Source organism: Barbus barbus, assembly GCF_936440315.1.
Source record: "Barbus barbus genome assembly, chromosome: 14".
Taxonomy (NCBI): domain Eukaryota; kingdom Metazoa; phylum Chordata; class Actinopteri; order Cypriniformes; family Cyprinidae; genus Barbus; species Barbus barbus.
In genome coordinates, this window is record NC_136742.1 from 24127129 (window position 1) to 24146961 (window position 19833).

The 19833-nt window shown below is 36.6% G+C and overlaps 1 protein-coding gene across 3 annotated transcripts in view; it reads left to right on the forward strand.

Annotated features, from left to right (window-relative positions):
• Positions 1–17921, forward strand: part of LOC306879806 (adhesion G-protein coupled receptor G6-like) — a 40667-nt gene extending 22746 nt beyond the window's left edge. For 2 of the 3 annotated variants that reach the window (XM_079432999.1, XM_079433000.1), the window contains 19 exons: positions 134–222; positions 375–427; positions 525–566; positions 674–813; positions 1179–1293; positions 1436–1524; positions 1602–1803; positions 2439–2604; positions 3410–3544; positions 4444–4563; positions 4769–4820; positions 4929–5035; positions 6757–6884; positions 7580–7848; positions 7988–8087; positions 8206–8489; positions 9137–9238; positions 9815–9967; positions 16800–17921. In XM_079432999.1, the coding sequence (XP_079289125.1) occupies positions 134–222; positions 375–427; positions 525–566; positions 674–813; positions 1179–1293; positions 1436–1524; positions 1602–1803; positions 2439–2604; positions 3410–3544; positions 4444–4563; positions 4769–4820; positions 4929–5035; positions 6757–6884; positions 7580–7848; positions 7988–8087; positions 8206–8489; positions 9137–9238; positions 9815–9967; positions 16800–16981 (2528 nt within the window). In that variant the 3' untranslated portion in view covers positions 16982–17921. Of the gene's footprint in view, positions 1–133; positions 223–374; positions 428–524; positions 567–673; positions 814–1178; positions 1294–1435; positions 1525–1601; positions 1804–2438; positions 2605–3409; positions 3545–4443; positions 4564–4768; positions 4821–4928; positions 5036–6756; positions 6885–7579; positions 7849–7987; positions 8088–8205; positions 8490–9136; positions 9239–9814; positions 9968–10680; positions 10720–16799 lie in introns of all 3 variants that reach the window. The other variant, XM_079433001.1, reaches the window with a different exon arrangement.
• Positions 17922–19833: the final 1912 nt, after the last annotated feature.

The following is a 19833-nucleotide window of genomic DNA, read 5'->3' on the forward strand; positions in this document are numbered from 1 at the left end:
AAAATTGCTAATGACTAAGATATATATTTTATTACTATTACATAACTACTGCTATGCAACACAGAAAAAAAGTGAATTAAGCAAAGTGTGTTTTGATTGATAACTAAAAAAGTACCATATTCTCCTTTTACAGAGGATATTTTCTACAGAATATCCCTAGTGGTTATTGATGAACAAGCAAACACCCCAGACCGGGATGCTAAGACGATGATATCTCAATGGGTACATGTATATTCATTCATTTATTTATTTGTTTTGTTTCACTGTTACCTTAATATCCAATAATAGATATTAAGGTAACTGATCATTTTATTAATTTTGAATTCTTTCTAAACATGCTACTGCTTACCAATCCATTTCTGTGGTTTTTACAGCTCAATCAAACATTTCAAAACTGGATCTACAGAGTTTATGTTGATAGTGTCAGGTACTATTATAAATTTTATATAACTTGGTGTAAATAAACATCTCTTTACTTTATTTAATGATTATTGTTCGCAATCTCACTCTCATCCCATTTTTAGTCTCCAATCTAACACTGTTCTCTCAAGGGCCACAACTATAAGGTACAACATTTGCAGACTGTTACTATTTTGTCAATTAATATTTCCCAATATTTTGTTTTCAGCATTTTTGATGTCTAAGATATGATGTGATGTTACATTCTTCTCAGACAAACCTACATGGCCCTGCTGGTGTATAAGAATACCACTGATGCAAGTCTGGCAGAACCAGATATTGAGAACATATTGAGAAGTGCCCCTGCAATTGGAAATGGCTTGATATTGGACGGTGTGACTGTGAACTTAATGGGTATGGCATGCTCCATATTGTTCAATTTCAGTAGCTCTATACTTGCAAACTGCTAAAGAAAAAAGCATTAATATCAATTCTTCATAATTATTGTGATCACCTTTTAAAATATGAAATGGTGTTTTTCTTGAACACTGATACCTTGCTGCATCAAGCAAGCAGGTTTTGGTTGTCAAAGCCATAATGTGATTTTAAACATATTTTCAAAAGGATTATTCATGTCTTAAGAGTTAAACTTTTTAATGAGAAAAAAGAACTCTACTCCTTTTAAGGAAGGATGGAAATTTCAGAAGCATGGCTCCTTTTTAAAGAAACATTTATAAGTTAATCCTTTTAATTTAGTTTCTGTGTTTGTATTACCTCAGAAAACTGCCAAGCCGAGGAGTTCCCATTCCACTACAGATGGCCAGAGAGCAGACCCACTGTCACCCAATATGTCCCCTGTTTCCCTTACAAAGAGCAAAACGCATCCAGGACTTGGTGAGTAAATGCTGATAGCTTCTGATCTAGATACAAATGGGAATGAATTACTAATTGAAGCAGTTACAGCCAGTAATCATGTTTAAGCAGAGGTGTTAGAAAAGTCTATTTAATATTTTGCATCTGTTTTTCCACTCTTTAGCATGATTAGCCAGTATAATTATACATCATATTGGGCCCGCCCGGACCGTGGAAACTGCACTAATATAACAAGCATTTCGGTTTCACAAGGTAGGTTCTGATCCACATTGCACACATTACTCTGACATCAAAACCAAATTTAATCATTCTTATTTTGAATTCGCCAGAGAATGCAATGGAAGTGGCTGTGCAGCTCGCTGACATATCCAATAATGAGCTCTCTAAGGAGGAGGTGACACAGGTTGTCTTCAAGGTGAATGAGCTTGTGAACATAGCCAAAATCAACGCCACCCTGGCCAACACTGTGGTCACTATCATCTCCAACGTCATGATCAGCTCAGAGGTCGCTCAAAAGGAATCCTCAGAGACGTATGTGCTATTACCTGTACACTCGAACATGAAGAGTTGTCGAAAGTTATAAAATGAAGGCAACAGTTTGCATGAAGTTTTGGAGTTGAATGCATTTAATTAAATGTCTTGACTAAACATCAAATGTCCAGTTGTCATCTGCACTCTTAAAAATAAAGGTTCCAGAACCTTTCAGTGACCAGTTCTTTTTTTCTTAGCGTGAAGAACATTTTAATAATCTAAAGAACATTGTCCACTGTAAAATCCTTTTGTGGAATGGTAAAGGTTCTTTGTGGAACCATTGATGCCAATAAAGAACCTTTATTTTTAAGAGTGTGGCATCATTTTAACAATTGTCTGTTTATAGTCAGTAAGTCTAAGATTTCTTACGCTGTATCAACTTCTGTGGAAATTATTCCCTTTATTTTCAGTTTTATAGTTTTAAATAGCTATATATGGTTCAATATTCCATTTTTCTCACTACTTTTTATTTGAAATATTTCTTTTTTATTTATTGCTTGAATCTCTCAGAAATGTCTGTATCTTATCCATCCAAATGTTTTCGGTTTCAATGAAGGGTCGTCTTGTATGTCCAGTCTGGAAGTCTTTTTTAACCTTCTCATCTGAGCCTCTTGTTTTTGTATTGACATGATCAGAGCTCTCAAAGCAGTGGATAAACTGGTACAGAAGATTGAGTTTGATGGACCCTTACTAACCATCACATCCAAATATCTGGCTGTTGGAGTTTCTGCTCTCAATATCAGCAATTTTAATGGGACCACTTTCAGTGCATATATAGCCAAAAACACAACGGACCCTCAGGTAAATGTCCATCAAAAAATGCTCACCTCTCTGCTTCATGTGTTTTGATGTGACATTTGACATGTCTTTATACAAGGGTGTGAGTGTTTTTTTGTTTTTGTTTTTTTTTGCTTGATGGGGTCTATTTCTGGTTATGCATGTATATTTGAACATGTACTGCACACACAATTTGCTTAAGACTTCCTCAGGAAGGCTGCCCAAACATTTTAGCTGTATTTTTGGCTGGCCAAACATTTTAGCAGTAAAGTTTTTAAGTAATCTTTAGCAATTAAAGCACTGTAATGAGAGGTGAGGTGTATGGACCATGCCCAGAGGTTGCACCCATTGATTAAGAGCCAACGTTTCCTGGAAAGTTGTGGGAGGAAAGAGCAACATTGTACAGTTTAAGAATGACTCAGACAATGACACATTTCTCTCTTCTCAGGGCATGAGTGTCAGAATGTATATTTTTGCAAGTATTTAAGTGGATTTTCTGTATTTTTAGCATACTCAAGTTTAAATTCTATTTTTGTGCCATTTTATATGTTTCTAGTTGAAGTTTAACTTAATCATTGAAATTATTTAAGAGATTTTAAAGAATAAAAAATGCAAATTGGCCTACCAACAGTTTAGATTGTCACCTGAAGACCCTGTTTCAGGCCAGTCTTAACCATTTTTATATCTCCAAGAATGCATCGTTGGTTAGTCTACCTGGATTCATTACCACTTTATTCTGGCAGAGGGCGCAGTGACCTCTTCAAATGCAGCTCTTGTACCCTTAATACACACATTATGGTATTATATATAAGTAAGTTTTTCTCCACAGATTGATTTTGAGTCAGAAGCCCAGAATGCTTTGGCTGTGGTCACTCTACCTCCAACACTACTGCAGAACTTGAGTAATTCACAAAGTGTGTCGAGAATAAACTTCATATTCTTCAGCAAGACAGGACTCTTTCAGGTAACAATGAACCAATTTAGCTTTTTTCATTGTACATTTTTCTCAAAATTAAGTATTCTGTGGTTCATTCTCGTATTAAAATATGGCTTTATTTAAAGGACTGAAGAACAATATAATATTGACAACTGTCATTGATATTTCTGTTAATAGCACTTTGGATCATTCATGGTACGGTAATGAATCTCTGGACGTTTTCTCTGTGCAACTTCTCAGAATAAACTCTAAATTGTGCATTAAACATACACTACCATTTAAACTTGTTTGGGGTCATTAAGATTTTTTTTAAAGAAATTAATACTTTTATTAAGCAAGAATGTGTTAAATTGATCAAAGGTTTGTTACAAAATATTGATATTTTAAATAAATGCTGTTCTTTTAAAATGTATTATTTAAAGAATAGTGAAAAAGTATATCACAGTTTCTTAAGCACCTAATCAGTATATTAGACTTATTTCTGAAATGTCATGTGACACTGAAGACTGGAATGACTGCTGAAAATTCAGCTTTGCCATCATGGAGCATTTTAAAATGTATTAAAATAGAAAAGTTATTTTTAATTATAATAATATTTCACAATATTACTGTTCTTATTATATTGTGATCAAAAAATGCAGCCTTGATGAGCTTTTTAAAACTTAGTAAAAATATATTTTAAAAATCAAAAAAAAAAAAAATCACCCAAACATGTGAACTGTATGTCCTGAATTTTAATTAACATATGTATCTAATGATATGTTTCTTATTCCTTCAATGCATCTTTGGTCACTTACTAATAGCTAACAAATGTGATATATTCTGTCCATACTTACACAAATTGAGGTATAATTTTTATGTGTCTAAATCTCCCTAAAACCGAGATGAGCAGCTTTGTCCTGACAGTCTGTTTCATGTCTTCACAGCATCGACAAAGTAACGGAATGTCCTTGAACAGCTATGTAGTGGCTAGCAGTGTTGGCAACTTCACAATCAAAAACCTGCAGGATCCTGTCAAAATAGAGATTGCCCATCTGGAGTACCAGGTATTCAGCTTTTTTGATTTCTTGAAAATGTAATGTATTTGGTTTTGGTGATATATTGTTTGGGAGTAATTACAGTAGCCATTCATTTTATTAGTTTAACCTTCCCGCCAATGAGGTTTCAAAGCAGTCATTTTCTTCCAAAATATTATTTGTCCAAGATAACTGGAACAATGGTGTCTAACACATGTGTCTGTTTGTCCTCCAGAGAGATCCAAAGCGTCTTTGTGTGTTTTGGGATTTCAGCCTCCAAAATGAGGGTAAAATAAATGATTTATTTTGCCACTGTTAAAGCATTAAAACAGTCCCATAGGAGGCTGTACGTATAGACTTACAGTATTCATATAATATCCATTTTTCTCCATTAGATCGCGCAGGGGGCTGGAACAGTGAAGGCTGCGAGGTCAGTCCGGAGTCCAACAGCAACAGGACCGTCTGCTTGTGTAATCACCTCACACACTTTGGCATTCTAATGGTGAGATTTGTGGGATTGGCAACAAAATGACCCAACAGTGCGGTTTCATGTATTAAGCCAATATGGCAGACTGAAGCGACGTTGATGCGTCATATATGTCATCTAGAGTGGCTAACCATCCCTGAAACAGACAGGGCCAAATAGTTGGCAAATAGCTAATTAAGAAGCTTCACTGTAATGTGGAATTTAGGGCTGCAGCTATCGATTCTTTTTGTAATCGATTAATCCAGCACTTAATCGATCGATTAATCGAGTAATCGGATAAAAACTTTTTTTGTGTTTTTAAACAACCAAAACAAATAATGCATAACGAAAATGATGTGGCTGTAAAATGATCAAGCATTTGGCTTTTATTTCTCAAAAAAAAAAAATATTTATTCAAACTTCAACATTTGAACAGTGCATGACTGAGCTGGGTGAACAAAGCTGTCCATACTCCGTTGTGAAGTGCTGAGAGGGAGAAAAAGAGGAAAAGCAATTTAGCTTATTAAAATGCACAACAGGTTTCCCCATACACAAAAGAAATATGTTTTCACTATATATCTGAAATATATTTGCATTGTTGTTCACTTATATTTATCATTTTGAAATATATTCTGAAATATATTTATTGGGCCAATTTCGAATATTTGCATATATTCCAAAAAATATATTTCAGATATATTTATTTTGTGTATGGGTCATGCTGTAATCTAGCCCTGAAAGTATATAGTATGTTTCATCGTAAAAGCCATTCACAACTTTTTTGACAGTAAATTGTTTCCATTGGTTAGTTGCCTTATACCACAGCTGTTAAATAATGTACGTTTATTATGTAAGGGATAAACCATGACGGCCAGTGCAATTCTATGAAAATATACCACACCTCCACGGCACGTCGTGACCGCATCACACATCACAACGTCGTGCGGTATATTTTCATTAAATTGCACTGGCCGTTGTGGTTTATCCCTTACATAATTAACGTACATTATTTAACAGCCTTCCTCTCGACTAGCAATCACATTGATTTAACGCTACATTGAATTTATTACCTTGTCTCGGGTGACGGTCCTCCGGTCTTTGAGTAGAGTGGATGCTTTCTGTTTAGATGCTGTAGCATGGACGACGTGCTGTTGTGGTATGCTAGCTCGATCTTGCAATATACACACACCACGGCGTTCTCTTTACTTTTCAATTTGAAATGATCCCAAACCTTGGACATTCTGTCGTTTTCTCTTGTTTGAGTCTTCTCTTTGCTCACTGTTACCGCTCCCATCTTCCATTTTGCTGCCCGCGCTCTCAAATCAAAACACCACTAACGACTTGCGTCTCCTTCCGCTTTTTGGGTGACGTAAGCGCGTTGTGTCATACAAAAAATAAGAATTGCGAAAGAACGTGATGTGAGCTTTAAAATTATTTAAAAGAGGCTTCGAGGCAGAGGAATTTGCCTCGATATTTTTTTGTAATCGAGTTACTCGAGTTACTCGAGGAATCGTTGCAGCCCTAGTGGAATTGAAGCTATCAAGACTTTGCACGGTTATATTATTAGCTGCACTTTGTTCATGTTGCACCAGTGTGTCATTTACAGTAAATATACCATTATACAAAAGATACCAGTGGCATTGTTTTATTCACAGGTATAATTAAACAGCAATAACAGAATAAAACAGCTTTTTTAACTATTAATTTCTTTGTTTATTGTCTAATGTTTATTGATTAACCTCACTTTTGTCTTTTAGGACATCTCTGGAGCTTCTGCACAGATCGATGAGGAGAACAACAGGGTTCTCACCTTCATTACCTACATTGGCTGTGGCATTTCAGCCATTTTTTCTGCAGCAACACTTCTCACCTACATCGCTTTTGAGTGAGTGTCCTTCAGCATCTGACTAGAGAAGAAAAATATTGCATCTTTGATCTATGCCTCTTCGTAATGGAAAAAAGTTACAGCTAGTTAAGTTTTCTTACCTACATATTTAAACATGTTTTTAATGGCACGTTGTGAAATGATACATTTGGCTTTCCATTAACAACTATTAAAATTCAGATGTTTTCTCAAAGAATGTCTTTAGCTCTGCCCAACTCACTGTACAGTTTAGGCTGCACCCTTGATTCTAAGTAAATTATTCTGATTTGGGGAAAAAATACTTCTACTCTTCAGCAAGGACATATTAAATTATTAAACTGATTAAAAGTGAAAGTAAAAACTTTGTTACAAAAAAACGTCTAAAAAAAGCCGTTCTTCTTTTGAACATGTTTTGAACATGTATCATGTGACACTGAAACCTGGCGTAACGGCTAATGAAAGTTTTGCTTTGTCATACCAAGGATAAATTACATTTTAGAATATATGAAAAATAGAAAAAGTATTTTAAATTGCAATAAATATTTCAGAATATTGCTGTTTTACTGTATTTTTGAACAATTAAATGCATTTAGCATGTTTTCTTTAAAAAAGATGAAAAAATCGGACAAATCCCAAACTTCAGAATGATGGTGTAAATGGCTAAAGGTGCAATTGAATTGGAAAGACTCATTGTTTTCTTTGAAATAAATCTATAGGAAGCTGCGGCGAGACTATCCCTCTAAGATCCTGATGAATCTCAGCACATCACTGCTCTTCCTCAACATGGTGTTTCTTCTGGATGGCTGGTTGGCCTCGTACGACATTGAGGGGTTGTGTGTGACAGTGGCTGTTTTTCTGCACTTTTTCCTTCTCACTTCCTTCACCTGGATGGGCTTAGAATCCATCCACATGTACATTGCCTTGGTCAAGGTCTTCAACACCTACATACGGCGATACATCCTTAAGTTTTGTCTGGTGGGATGGGGTAAGTGCTACTTTAAGTAGTTTTTCCCTTTTGATAGTTGTTTGCCAGGATTTTTTTTGTATCCAGTGTTCAATATAGTATAAGATCACTCTGAAGAAGTGTTGAACATAATAGTAAGAAGTTCTGACTGCGTTTTCAGGTGTCCCTGCTTCAATTGTTGGCATTGTGTTGGCTGTGGGCAAAAATTCTTATGGAAAAAATTATTATGGAAAAGGAGAGAATGGACAGGGCACAGAATTGTAAGTTTGGTCGAAGAAATTCCAACTGACCAACCATTATTTTATATCTGTGAAAGAAGTAGCCTATTTTAGTTCCTTATTCTCATTCTGTTGGTTTTCCTGGTCTTTCCTTCTGTAGCTGTTGGATTCATAGTCCAGTGGTATTCTACGTGACATGCGTGGGCTACTTTTCCATGATCTTCCTGATGAATGTTGCCATGTTCATCGTGGTCATGATCCAGATCTGCGGGCGTAACGGCAAGCGCAGCAACCGAACACTTCGAGAGGAGATCTTGCGTAACCTGCGCAGTGTCGTCAGCCTGACTTTCTTGCTGGGCATGACCTGGGGCTTTGCTTTTTTCGCCTGGGGTCCAGTCAGCCTGGCCTTCATGTACCTCTTCTCCATTTTCAACTCGCTACAAGGTTGGTTTATATCATCATATTTACACTATCCGGTACATTTAAAGACTCCATGGAATCAGTTGATGCTGGTCATCATATCTTTCATATTATGCGTTTCCTATTTTTACATAAAGTATTTTTACCTTCTTTAATACGTATAAATAGTTGTCAAAAGTTTTACCTTCTTTAATACGTATAAATACTTGTCAAAAGTTTTACCTTCTTTAATATGTAAAAATACTTGTAAAAAAAAAGTGAATTTTGTTGGCATTTAAAAACCTTATTTGTTGTAAATACATGAAAAAATATTTTTTATTTAAAAAAAAGTACATTTACTTTTATAATAAAATTCAAATGTTGATACAGTTACAAATTCAAATTTTGCCCTTAGAGATAATAACATTAAAAAGCTGCTTATAGTAGCACCGTATTTTGCCGAAACCCGGGATCGAACCAGGGACCTTTAGATCTTCAGTCTAACGCTCTCCCAACTGAGCTATTTCGGCCAGTAGGGGACGTGGCTTTTTATTGTACTCTTGTGCATCCACTAGAGGTCACTTTGAGATTGTTTGTTGATTAGTAAGCGTGAAATGCGACTACTCATTTGAAAATAGTTTGTGGGTTTGTAATCAGAAAAGATTAAGGAGTGTAATTTGGTTTTTCAACAGGATTATTCATATTTGTGTTCCACTGTGCCCTGAAAGAAAATGTACAGAAGCAATGGAGGAGGTACTTGTGCTGTGGAAAGTTCCGCTTGGCAGATAACTCAGGTGAATTTAGTTAGTATTATTAATTATGTTTCTTTGTGGATTTTTTTGGTCAACTACCATGAGGAAGAATTATGTATTCAATCACATTCCATGAAGTAAAGCCCACATAATTTAGTTAAAATTAGCATTGTATACTTCTCCTGTTGCACATTGCTTTTGTGCTTATACTTTTTAAATTTTTGCTTCATTTTTTTATATCATTTCTTTTTCATAGGCATATTGGACTGTGCTGTTACGACATCTTTAGCTGAATTCCTGAGACTTTTGTTGCACTCAGAATGTGTTTTTAAGTAAAGCCCAGCTTTGGAGAGCTTTTATGCCTCACAGAACTATTGTTAATAAAATTTAGGACCATGAGAAGCCTTAGCTGGCCTTTACTTACAGTTAAATCTGATCAAATTAAATGTGAAGTAGTCAATTTTTTCGAATGCCAGTCCCGTACAACTTTTCTTTAGAAAGTTGTCTGTCTTGTATTTAAGATGGAAACGTCCTGGGTTTTTCTTGTGCTGTATCTTTATGCATGGGATTCACCTGTCTAACTGGTATGTATGAATAACATTTGACCATATTTTGCAGACTGGAGCAAGACTGCCACTAATAATACCAAGAAAGTGAGTTCCGATAACCTGGGGAAATCCCTCTCCTCCAGTTCGTTTGGCTCCACTACAGCCAACTGGACGTCTAAAGCCAAAGCCACACTAAACCCCTTTGCCAGGCACAGTAATACAGGTAAGCATAAAAGTAATGATGTGGATTGCATAGGCCACAGTTGTTGGTTTACATTAACCCTTTGTTGCATGAACTATTACATTAAAACAAGGGTAAAAACACAAGAACTGTCAATAAGTGAAATATGTCTTTTTTTTAACTATTAACATACAATTTTTTTTATATAATTAATAAGTCAACTGAAACCAAATATACTCATAATAATGCATAGTGTCAGGTGTGATAGACAAAAATACATTTATTATTACATATATTTTACTGAGTACCAGATAAGAATCAGAATATATTTTCAATTGTAATATTACTTCACAATATTGCTTCACAATTTTTACTTTTAATTCAAATAAATGCTGCCTTGATAAGCATAAGAAATTAATATGGAAAACATCTCACCAACCCCAAACTTTTGACCAGTAGTGTATATGAATGATTAAAAATAGCCTTTAAAGATCTGTCCACTTTAACAAACATTATGCATCAAAGGGTTAGGATTTAAACAGGTATTTGATACCAAAAATAGAGCTTGAAAACGTTTCGTTTGCATGTTCTGAGTAATGTATTGCTTTGATGTGTAATGCTTGACTATTTTTAGTAAGGATATTGCCCTTCATGCCTTGTGTTATTTTGTGCATTGCTCTACTGTTTTACTTTTTGTGTGACTGTACGTCTGGACTCAGTGGTGCTGTGTGTCTGTATTTATGTTTGTGGTATAGATAGTACCCTGCAATAATGCCATGGAGAGACTTCCTGAGGTAAAACCACGCAAGCCAGCTTGAGTTCACACTGCTTTCCTCTATTCATGTGATCAGCTTCCCCTTTTGGGATAGACTGAATTCAATCCAGCGGCCCTAGACGTAATACCTAGTCTAACTCACTCCTAACACACAAATGCTTCTATTTGACCCTTAATATGACATTACCTTTTTGGAAACATTAGGCATCTGTTGTGATGTTTTATGGTGGAATAGTTGCCTGTTGGATTGAATCCAAGTTGTGGAGTGACATTCAAGAACTAGAAAGCACACTGCTGCTGGTTGTCATTGTCAGTTAAATAGCAAATAAAGTTGCTAGCACAGTGGTGCAATACCAGGAAACACCTCAACCTGAATAAATATGTGTGTATATACAGGTCCTTTTCCAAAAATTAGCATATTGTGATAAAGTTCATTATTTTCTGTAATGTACTGATAAACATTAGACTTTCATATATTTTAGATTCATTACAACACAACTGAAGTAGTTCAAGCCTTTTATTGTTTTAATATTGATGATTTTGGCATACAGCTCATGAAAACCCAAAATTCCTATCTCAAAAAATTAGCATATCATGAAAAGGTTCTCTAAACGAGCTATTAACCTAATCATCTGAATCAACAAATTAACTCTAAACACCTGCAAAAGATTCCTGAGGCTTTTAAAAACTCCCAGCCTGGTTCATTACTCAAAACCGCAATCATGGGTAAGACTGCCGACCTGACTGCTGTCCAGAAGGCCATCATTGACACCCTCAAGCAAGAGGGTAAGACACAGAAAGACATTTCTGAACGAATAGGCTGTTCCCAGAGTGCTGTATCAAGGCACCTCAGTGGGAAGTCTGTGGGAAGGAAAAAGTGTGGCAGAAAACGCAGCACAACGAGAAGAGGTGACCGGACCCTGAGGAAGATTGTGGAGAAGGACCGATTCCAGACCTTGGGGGACCTGCGGAAGCAGTGGACTGAGTCTGGAGTAGAAACATCCAGAGCCACCGTGTACAGGCGTGTGCAGGAAATGGGCTACAGGTGTCGCATTCCCCAGGTCAAGCCACTTTTGAACAGAGAAGCAGCACTGGACTGTTGCTCAGTGGTCCAAAGTACTTTTTTCGGATGAAAGCAAATTTTGCATGTCATTCGGAAATCAAGGTGCCAGAGTCTGGAGGAAGACTGGGGAGAGGGAAATGCCAAAATGCCTGAAGTCCAGTGTCAAGTACCCACAGTCAGTGATGGTCTGGGGTGCCATGTCAGCTGCTGGTGTTGGTCCACTGTGTTTTATCAAGGGCAGGGTCAATGCAGCTAGCTATCAGGAGATTTTTGGAGCACTTCATGCTTCCATCTGCTGAAAAGCTTTATGGAGATGATTTAATTTTTCAGCACGACCTGGCACCTGCGCACAGTGCCAAAACCACTGGTAAATGGTTTACTGACCATGGTATTACTGTGCTCAATTGGCCTGCCAACTCTCCTGACCTGAACCCCATAGAGAATCTGTGGGATATTGTGAAGAGAAAGTTGAGAGACGCAAGACCCAACACTCTGGATGAGCTTAAGGCCGCTATCGAAGCATCCTGGGCCTCCATAACACCTCAGCAGTGCCACAGGCTGATTGCCTCCATGCCACGCCGCATTGAAGCAGTCATTTCTGCAAAAGGATTCCCGACCAAGTATTGAGTGCATAACTGAACATAATTATTTGAAGGTTGACTTTTTTTGTATTAAAAACACTTTTCTTTTATTGGTCGGATGAAATATGCTAATTTTTTGAGATAGGAATTTTGGGTTTTCATGAGCTGTATGCCAAAATCATCAATATTAAAACAATAAAAGGCTTGAATTACTTCAGTTGTGTTGTAATGAATCTAAAATATATGAAAGTCTAATGTTTATCAGTACATTACAGAAAATAATGAACTTTATCACAATATGCTAATTTTTTGAAAAGGGCCTGTTTATATATATAGGCTATAGACTTGACTCCCACCCAGTCTTTCAATAGACATTGACAAGCTTTAGTGTCTTTTAGGAGTTCTGAATGTCATTTGCACTCTGTTTGAGACTAATGTTTCTCACGGTGGGCTGTTTTTATTTGTCTCCTTTGTTTTGTTCTTTTTTCGTTTGGCAGTGTTAATGTTCCCACAGGAGAAAATACCCAGCTTGCACTACTGACACTAAAATGTTTAAAACCATACACAGTAAACACTTCATCCCCACAGCAGGATCACTCTACATGCTGGCCATGCAGAGGATAGATTATATGCACTTGACACTAATAATGCACTTAACATCAGAGATGCTGTCATGCACAGCAGAGTTTTGTCATTGTGAAATACTGAGACATTTAGGATTTAGGAGTAGTAGACTTGTTATGTTTGCATATATGCTGAGATGAAGGGAATACTGTGCTGTTACACTGAATTGAGCAAAACTACATCATTTATCTAAAAATACAACAATTCTTCAAAAGTTCACAGTATAGATCACTCTATGTATTTTTTTTTTGTGTGCTGTCAAACGATTAATTGCTATTAATCGCATTCCAAAATAAAAGTTGTTGTTTACATAATATATGTTTGTCTACTGTGTATATGTATTATTTATGTATAAATACACACAGATGCATGTATATATTTAAGAATATTATGTTATGTTTATATATGAAGTATATTTATATATAATATAAATTATATGAATATAATACATGTAAATATTTTCAAAATATATACTATATGTGTGTGTATTTATATATACATAATAAATATACATAGTACACAAATATTATATAAACAAAAACTTTTATTTTGGAGGCAATTAATCACGATTAATCGTTTGACAGCACTTTTTTTTATTAACAGTACAATTAATTACAGTTGATTATTCTTTCTTTCTAGTGAAATTAAATTAAAGTATATTAAAGAATTTAGATTTCTATCATATTTCACTTTTTTCCATTTTTATTAGATGAAGGAAAGATCTTTGGATATTTTATTTATTTCATTTTGTAGATGTTTTGTCATTATTACTGTACACATTATGTATTGTGAAAAAATCTTTGCTATTATATTGACACCCTTTGTTTTTATTAGTTTATCCTGTTTTTCTATTTAACGAAGAAATTAAATTAATAAAAAAATATATATATTATTTTTATTTTTGTACTGCTATATTCTTGCACCTCCTAGAGGAAAATTTGATTTCCCAAATTTTATGTTCTTGACCAATTATAACTGACATTATTAATTTATTTTTATTTATTTATATTTTTTTTACTTAATTTGTCTGATTTGACACAATATGTGTATTGTGAAGTAATATTTACTCTTAAACTGAGACCTTATTTTTAGCTATGTAAATGACCTCATCATCATCAAATAATGACTGTTCTAGCAAGGAACATGGGAGCATAAGTCTGTGTTCAAGTGCCAAAAGTGTTCTACAATTTTTATGTTATTCTGCAGTTTAGCAGTTTTCTGGAGCCTCATAATAGTGCATAATACAGTGTTCAATTTATTACACATTAAAAGCAATTAATAAATAAAATAGTGCTATAGAAGGGGACTAAAGGTGCATGTGTGCATTGGAATGTTTTGCCGAATACACAAAGGCATGGAAATTCAACAGAATGGCATGAACAAATAACAACTCACCCTTTATGTAGTTGAATGAATTGGAAACTAATATGATCAAACTGTCAAAACGTTGACAAAACAGTCCTGTTTCTTTTGAAGCAGCCAATACTGTATGTTTAAAAAATAGGTTAAATTGGGTGCCATTTGTCGTCATCACCTTGTATAGTGAGCTTTTCATCAACTGTAAACCTTTCTATTCACCGCGGCAGTTCTGCTCGTTCATTCTCGTGAGTGTCTACATTCCTCTGCAAGCGCATGTGAGCTCAGCTTTACAGAAACTCGCTGATCAAATCACAGACACAGAACAACAACACCCGGACTCTGTTTAAGACAAACCGTAGTTCACTGCAAAACTCAGACAGCTCCGTCAGGCCAAAGAAGATGCTTACAGGAATGGGGACAGAGTCTTGTATAAACAGGCCAAATACACACTGGAAAAGGAGATCAGAGTGGCAAAGAGGAATTATTCTGATAAGTTAAGGATCCAATTCTCTTCCAGTGACACGGCTTCAGTGTGGAAAGGTCTGAAAGACATCACCAATTACAAGACACAATCCCCCAGCACTGTGGGGAATCAAAAACTGGCAGACGATCTTAATGAGTTCTATTGTAGGTTTGAAAAAACACCATTCACACCTCCTGCAACCCCCCTCTCCCCCACACCTGAACTGCAGATAAGAGAAGATGACGTGCGACAGGTCTTCAAAAAGAACAAGAGAAGGAAGGCACCAGGCCCAGACGGTGTGTCACCAGCCTGTCTGAAATCCCGTGCTGACCAGCTGGCCCCCATCTTCACACAGATCTTCAACAGATCAATGGAGCTGTGTGAAGTCCCCTCATGCTTCAAACGCTCCACCATAATCCCCATCCCAAAGAAACCCAAGATTACAGGACTTAACGACTACAGACCCGTGGCTCTAACATCTGTGGTCATGAAGTCATTTGAAAAACTGGTTTTGGCTTATCTGAAGGACATCACTGGACCCTTACTGGACCTCCTGCAGTTTGCCTACAGAGCAAACAGGTCTGTGGATGATGCAGTCAACATAGGACTGTATTACACACTGCAACACCTAGACAGACCAGGGACTGAGGATCCTCTTTCTGGGCTTTAGCTCGGCCTTTAGCACTATCATTCCAGACCTCCTCCTGCCCAAACTAACTCAGCTTTCCGTCCCCACCTCCGTCTGTCAGTGGATCAACAGCTTCCTGACAGACAGGCAGCGGCTAGTGAGGCTGGGTAAATACACATCCAGCACCCGCAACATTAGCACTGGAGCTCCTCAGGGCTGCGTTCTCTCCCCACTGCTCTTCTCCCTCTACACCAACGACTGCACATCTAAAGACCCCACTGTCAAGCTCCTGAAGTTTGCAGACAACACCACACTGATTGGCCTCATCCAGGACGGTGACGAGTCTGCTTACAGACAGGAGGTTAAGGAGCTGGCTGTCTGGAGCAGTCTTAACAACCTGGAGCTCAACACGCTCAAAACTGTGGAAATGATTGTGGACTTCAGGAGAAGCCCCTCTGCTCTCCCCCCACTCACCATCATGAACCGCACTGTGACTGCAGTGGAGTCATTCAGGTTCCTGGGCACCACAATTTCATTCACACTGACTCTATTGTGAAAAAGGCCCAGCAGAGGTTGTACTTCCTTCGCCAGCTGAGGAAGTTCAACCTGCCACAGGACTTGCTGAAACAGTTCTACTCCACCATCATTGAATCCATCCTCTGCACTTCAATAACTGTCTGGTTCAGCTCAGCTACCAAATCTGAGCTCAGAAGACTACGGAGGGTAGTCCGGACTGTTGAGCGAATCATTGGTACAACTCTTCCCACTCTCCAAGAACTGTACTTATCCAAAGTGAGCAAAAGGGCTGGTAAAATCACTCTGGACCCCTCACATCCAGCACACTCCCTCTTTGAACTGTTACTGTCTGGTCGATGCTACAGAGCTCTGCGCACCAGAACGACCAGACACCGGAACAGTTTCTTCCCTCAGGCAATCCATCTCATGAACACTTGAACTCTTAACAATAAACATGAAACACACAACACTATCATATTATTTATGTTTATTTTACACGCATACTTATTACATTTCAAATTTGCACCTAACATACCTGTACATACCGAATTGTCTATTTTGTATATTGTGTTTGTGCTATTTGGCACATTGTCCATTTTTGTATATTTGTGCATTATTTATTTTATTTTTATTTTAAATTTTTATTTTTTTATTATCTGTGTCCTGTCCTGTTGCTGTCATTCTGTCGCACTGTGGAGCTACTGTCACTAAAACAAATTCCTTGTATGTGCAAACATACCTGGCAATAAAGCGAATTCTGATTCTGATTCTGATTCTATAGATACTTTGGCATCAATACTTGCTTTTCCTACTATATAACTATATTCCCTCAGGCCTTCAATCAACCACTGTGGCATATTTGCAGGTAAAAGCTTCTCCAATCAGAGCAGTCCCAAATGCAGCGCTTCCGACGGAGAGGCTTCCTCGTCCATCCTCCCCGTCCACCAGGTCCTGGACAAGGTAAAGGGCTACTGCTCCGTGCGCTCGGACAACTTCTACAAAAACATTATCATGTCAGACAGCTTTAGCAACAGCACTAAATTCTAGTGAGAGGAGGCTGTCCCACAGACCTTGTGTGTAAAGATTACGCTACATATTGAGTTAACCCTCCAAGCTCTTCCACCCTTCCCCCGACTGGAGTAGAGAAACGCATAACCCTGTAGAGAGGGCAAGCTATGAAAGTGTGGATTTGACATACTGTGATATTCAGCTTATACTGACTATGTGATCTGTAAATATTCATAATATATTTTACTATTTGTGCTTTTTCTAATTTCGGTTTTGCATACTTTTTTTGCACATTACTTTGGTTTTTGTTTTTGTATATATAAATGCTTGCTTCAGCAGAAAAAAATGGGACCAATTTACAACCAAAGACTGACTGGCAAACATGAGGAGTACTTGTTAGTTCCTCAGTTTGGGACTGAAAGAACAAGTACGGTTGGAGCTTGAATTTTAATGCTTGTGAATTTTGCCTTGATTTAGCTTTCTTTACCTTACGTACAGTTTCAGTGTAAATTAGTGAACCTTTAATACTTCTATTTTGCCATTATTTAAATGCTCTCTATTTTAGTCTTCACATGATCTACTACTGATTAACATGTTACAGAATATGTTAGGTTTTTTTTTACAGTGTGTTCATTGTTCAGTTGTTTCAGTGCATGCAGTTTCATAAAACTGCTCTAATAGAAGGGCAGGACATCAAGATCAGTTCTTTTGCTATTTGACGATAGAATGGAAAACAATAGCTATACACCAAATCTAACACATTCAGATCTTTCTATTGCTGTAGTTTGATGACTGTTTTGACTTGGTATTTATTTTAAATGCTTTTAAGAGATTTCTATGCTTCATTCAAGAAAATGTCAGCAGAGGAAATGCCTACCGAGGACTGTTCAGTTTGCTCTGGTCATCAGTGTAGATCATCATTGTATAGCGGTAATGGATGCTTTATGAAAATGTGACATCCTGCATATTAAATGCACTTAAAACAGACCTTGTCATTCCTATTTGTTTGAATAGTAAACATTTTCTGTTTATGGTGAAAAATCTGAAATACTAGGGATGTCTTAGAAATTTTGTGTCTGTATTCCACCTAACAAGATAATTATGTTCTCCTAAAACTGAACGTTTTACTTCTAACATTCCCATGAAGTTGTAAAACTGTTATTTCTAAATGTTCTCTGAACGTTCAGTTTTTTTCTTCTTTATTTTAGAGAATGTGCTGTATGCACGGCCGTAGCCAGCTATGAGGTCACCGAGGTCCGGACCTCGGTCATTTTTTATATTCAAAAATAAAATGTCAAGCTCTCTGAATGATTATTTAGCCGTTTAAACCACCTCATATCACATGAGTGTTTGCAATTCATGTTGCTGCGAGAAGCTAGCGCAGTGAACGGGGCTTGAGAGCGCGTTGAGTGAGAGCGCGGGTGCAGTCTCCGTTTGTTGCCAGATCCACCTATTATACGTGTTTTGTGACTCGTTTTTCCAATTTATTGTGACACTTTGGGACGTTTATAAAGTGGAAAGTTGAACGTTAGTGTTAGTGATATATTCTTATTTACAAAACACAAGCTTTGAACTTATTTCGGATATCTTTTTCTTTCTTTTTGTAATTGCTTGTTTTTCGTAGCAATATCTGGCAACATTGTACATTCATAAAAAAAGCTTATAGACAATCTGTAATTTAATTGCTGACAGGAAGATACCACAATCGGTAAGACAAACGCAGTGATCATCGTTAATATCTGAAAGAAATGTATAACACTATCAAAAACAATAGCATAATACAAATCTGTTTGTAACAGAATGAAATGGGCTACTATGCCAAATAACGTTAACGTTACTGGCCAGCAGACGTCTCATGCTCTTTAGTTAACCTTAAGTCATCAAAAAACATTAATTAAAGCAGTGTTTCTCAACTGGTGGGTCGCAAAAACGTTTTGAGTGGGTCGCGGAGTGTGCAGTCAAAGAAACAACAAACGTAATTCTGTTTTTTCTGACGCTAGACTATTATTTTGAAAGACGTGCTTGAAAGCGGTTGACTCTTCTAAAAGTAGGCCTACCTGAGAAAAACGCTTTTTCCTCATTCAGTATCTACGGTCAAATGAGATGTTGTCAAGTTTTATGTCGGTGTCATTATTCTAACGTTATTTTTATAACTTGTTATAAAATAAAAATTCCCTCACCTAAAAAAAAAAAAAAAAAAAAGAACTTTCCAGTCCTGTCAGTCATACTGTGCTGGTTGCGCGCACTCTTCCATTACACCGCAAATTTACCATGGTAACAGACCTTAACCCTCAAAATGCCACTTTTTTTTCACTGTGTTTTTTTGTAATGTATTTCTAAATGACTGTGGTCTCATCACATACCAACTTATTAACAAAAACTGTTTTGGAACTGCTACCTTACCTTTACCTGTTACCTTATACCTCATTCTCATCAGTATGTGCATTTTCTTATATACAGTGTGTATGTGTGTACATTTATATACATATATATATATATATATATATATATATATATATATATATATATATATATATATATGCAAAAGCCTCTAAGTGCCATCTGAAAATTTCTTCTAGAATGGACATTTTTATCAAGCTCGTATATTTAAGTTCAGTAATTTCACTTAAATGTCAATTAATAGGTCATTTTAATTGTAATTTAAGTGAAATTACTGAACTTAAATATACGAGCTTGATAAAAATGATCATTCTAGAAGAAATTTTCAGACGGCATATATATATATATATATATATGTCAATTTCCAAAAAAAAAAGGGTCGCAGCTTAATGTCCATGGTAAAATGTGGGTTCAATGGCCTAACCAGTTGACAACCACTGCATTAGAGCACAGCCAAAGTTATTATTACTTATCCATATAGCAATGTTTAT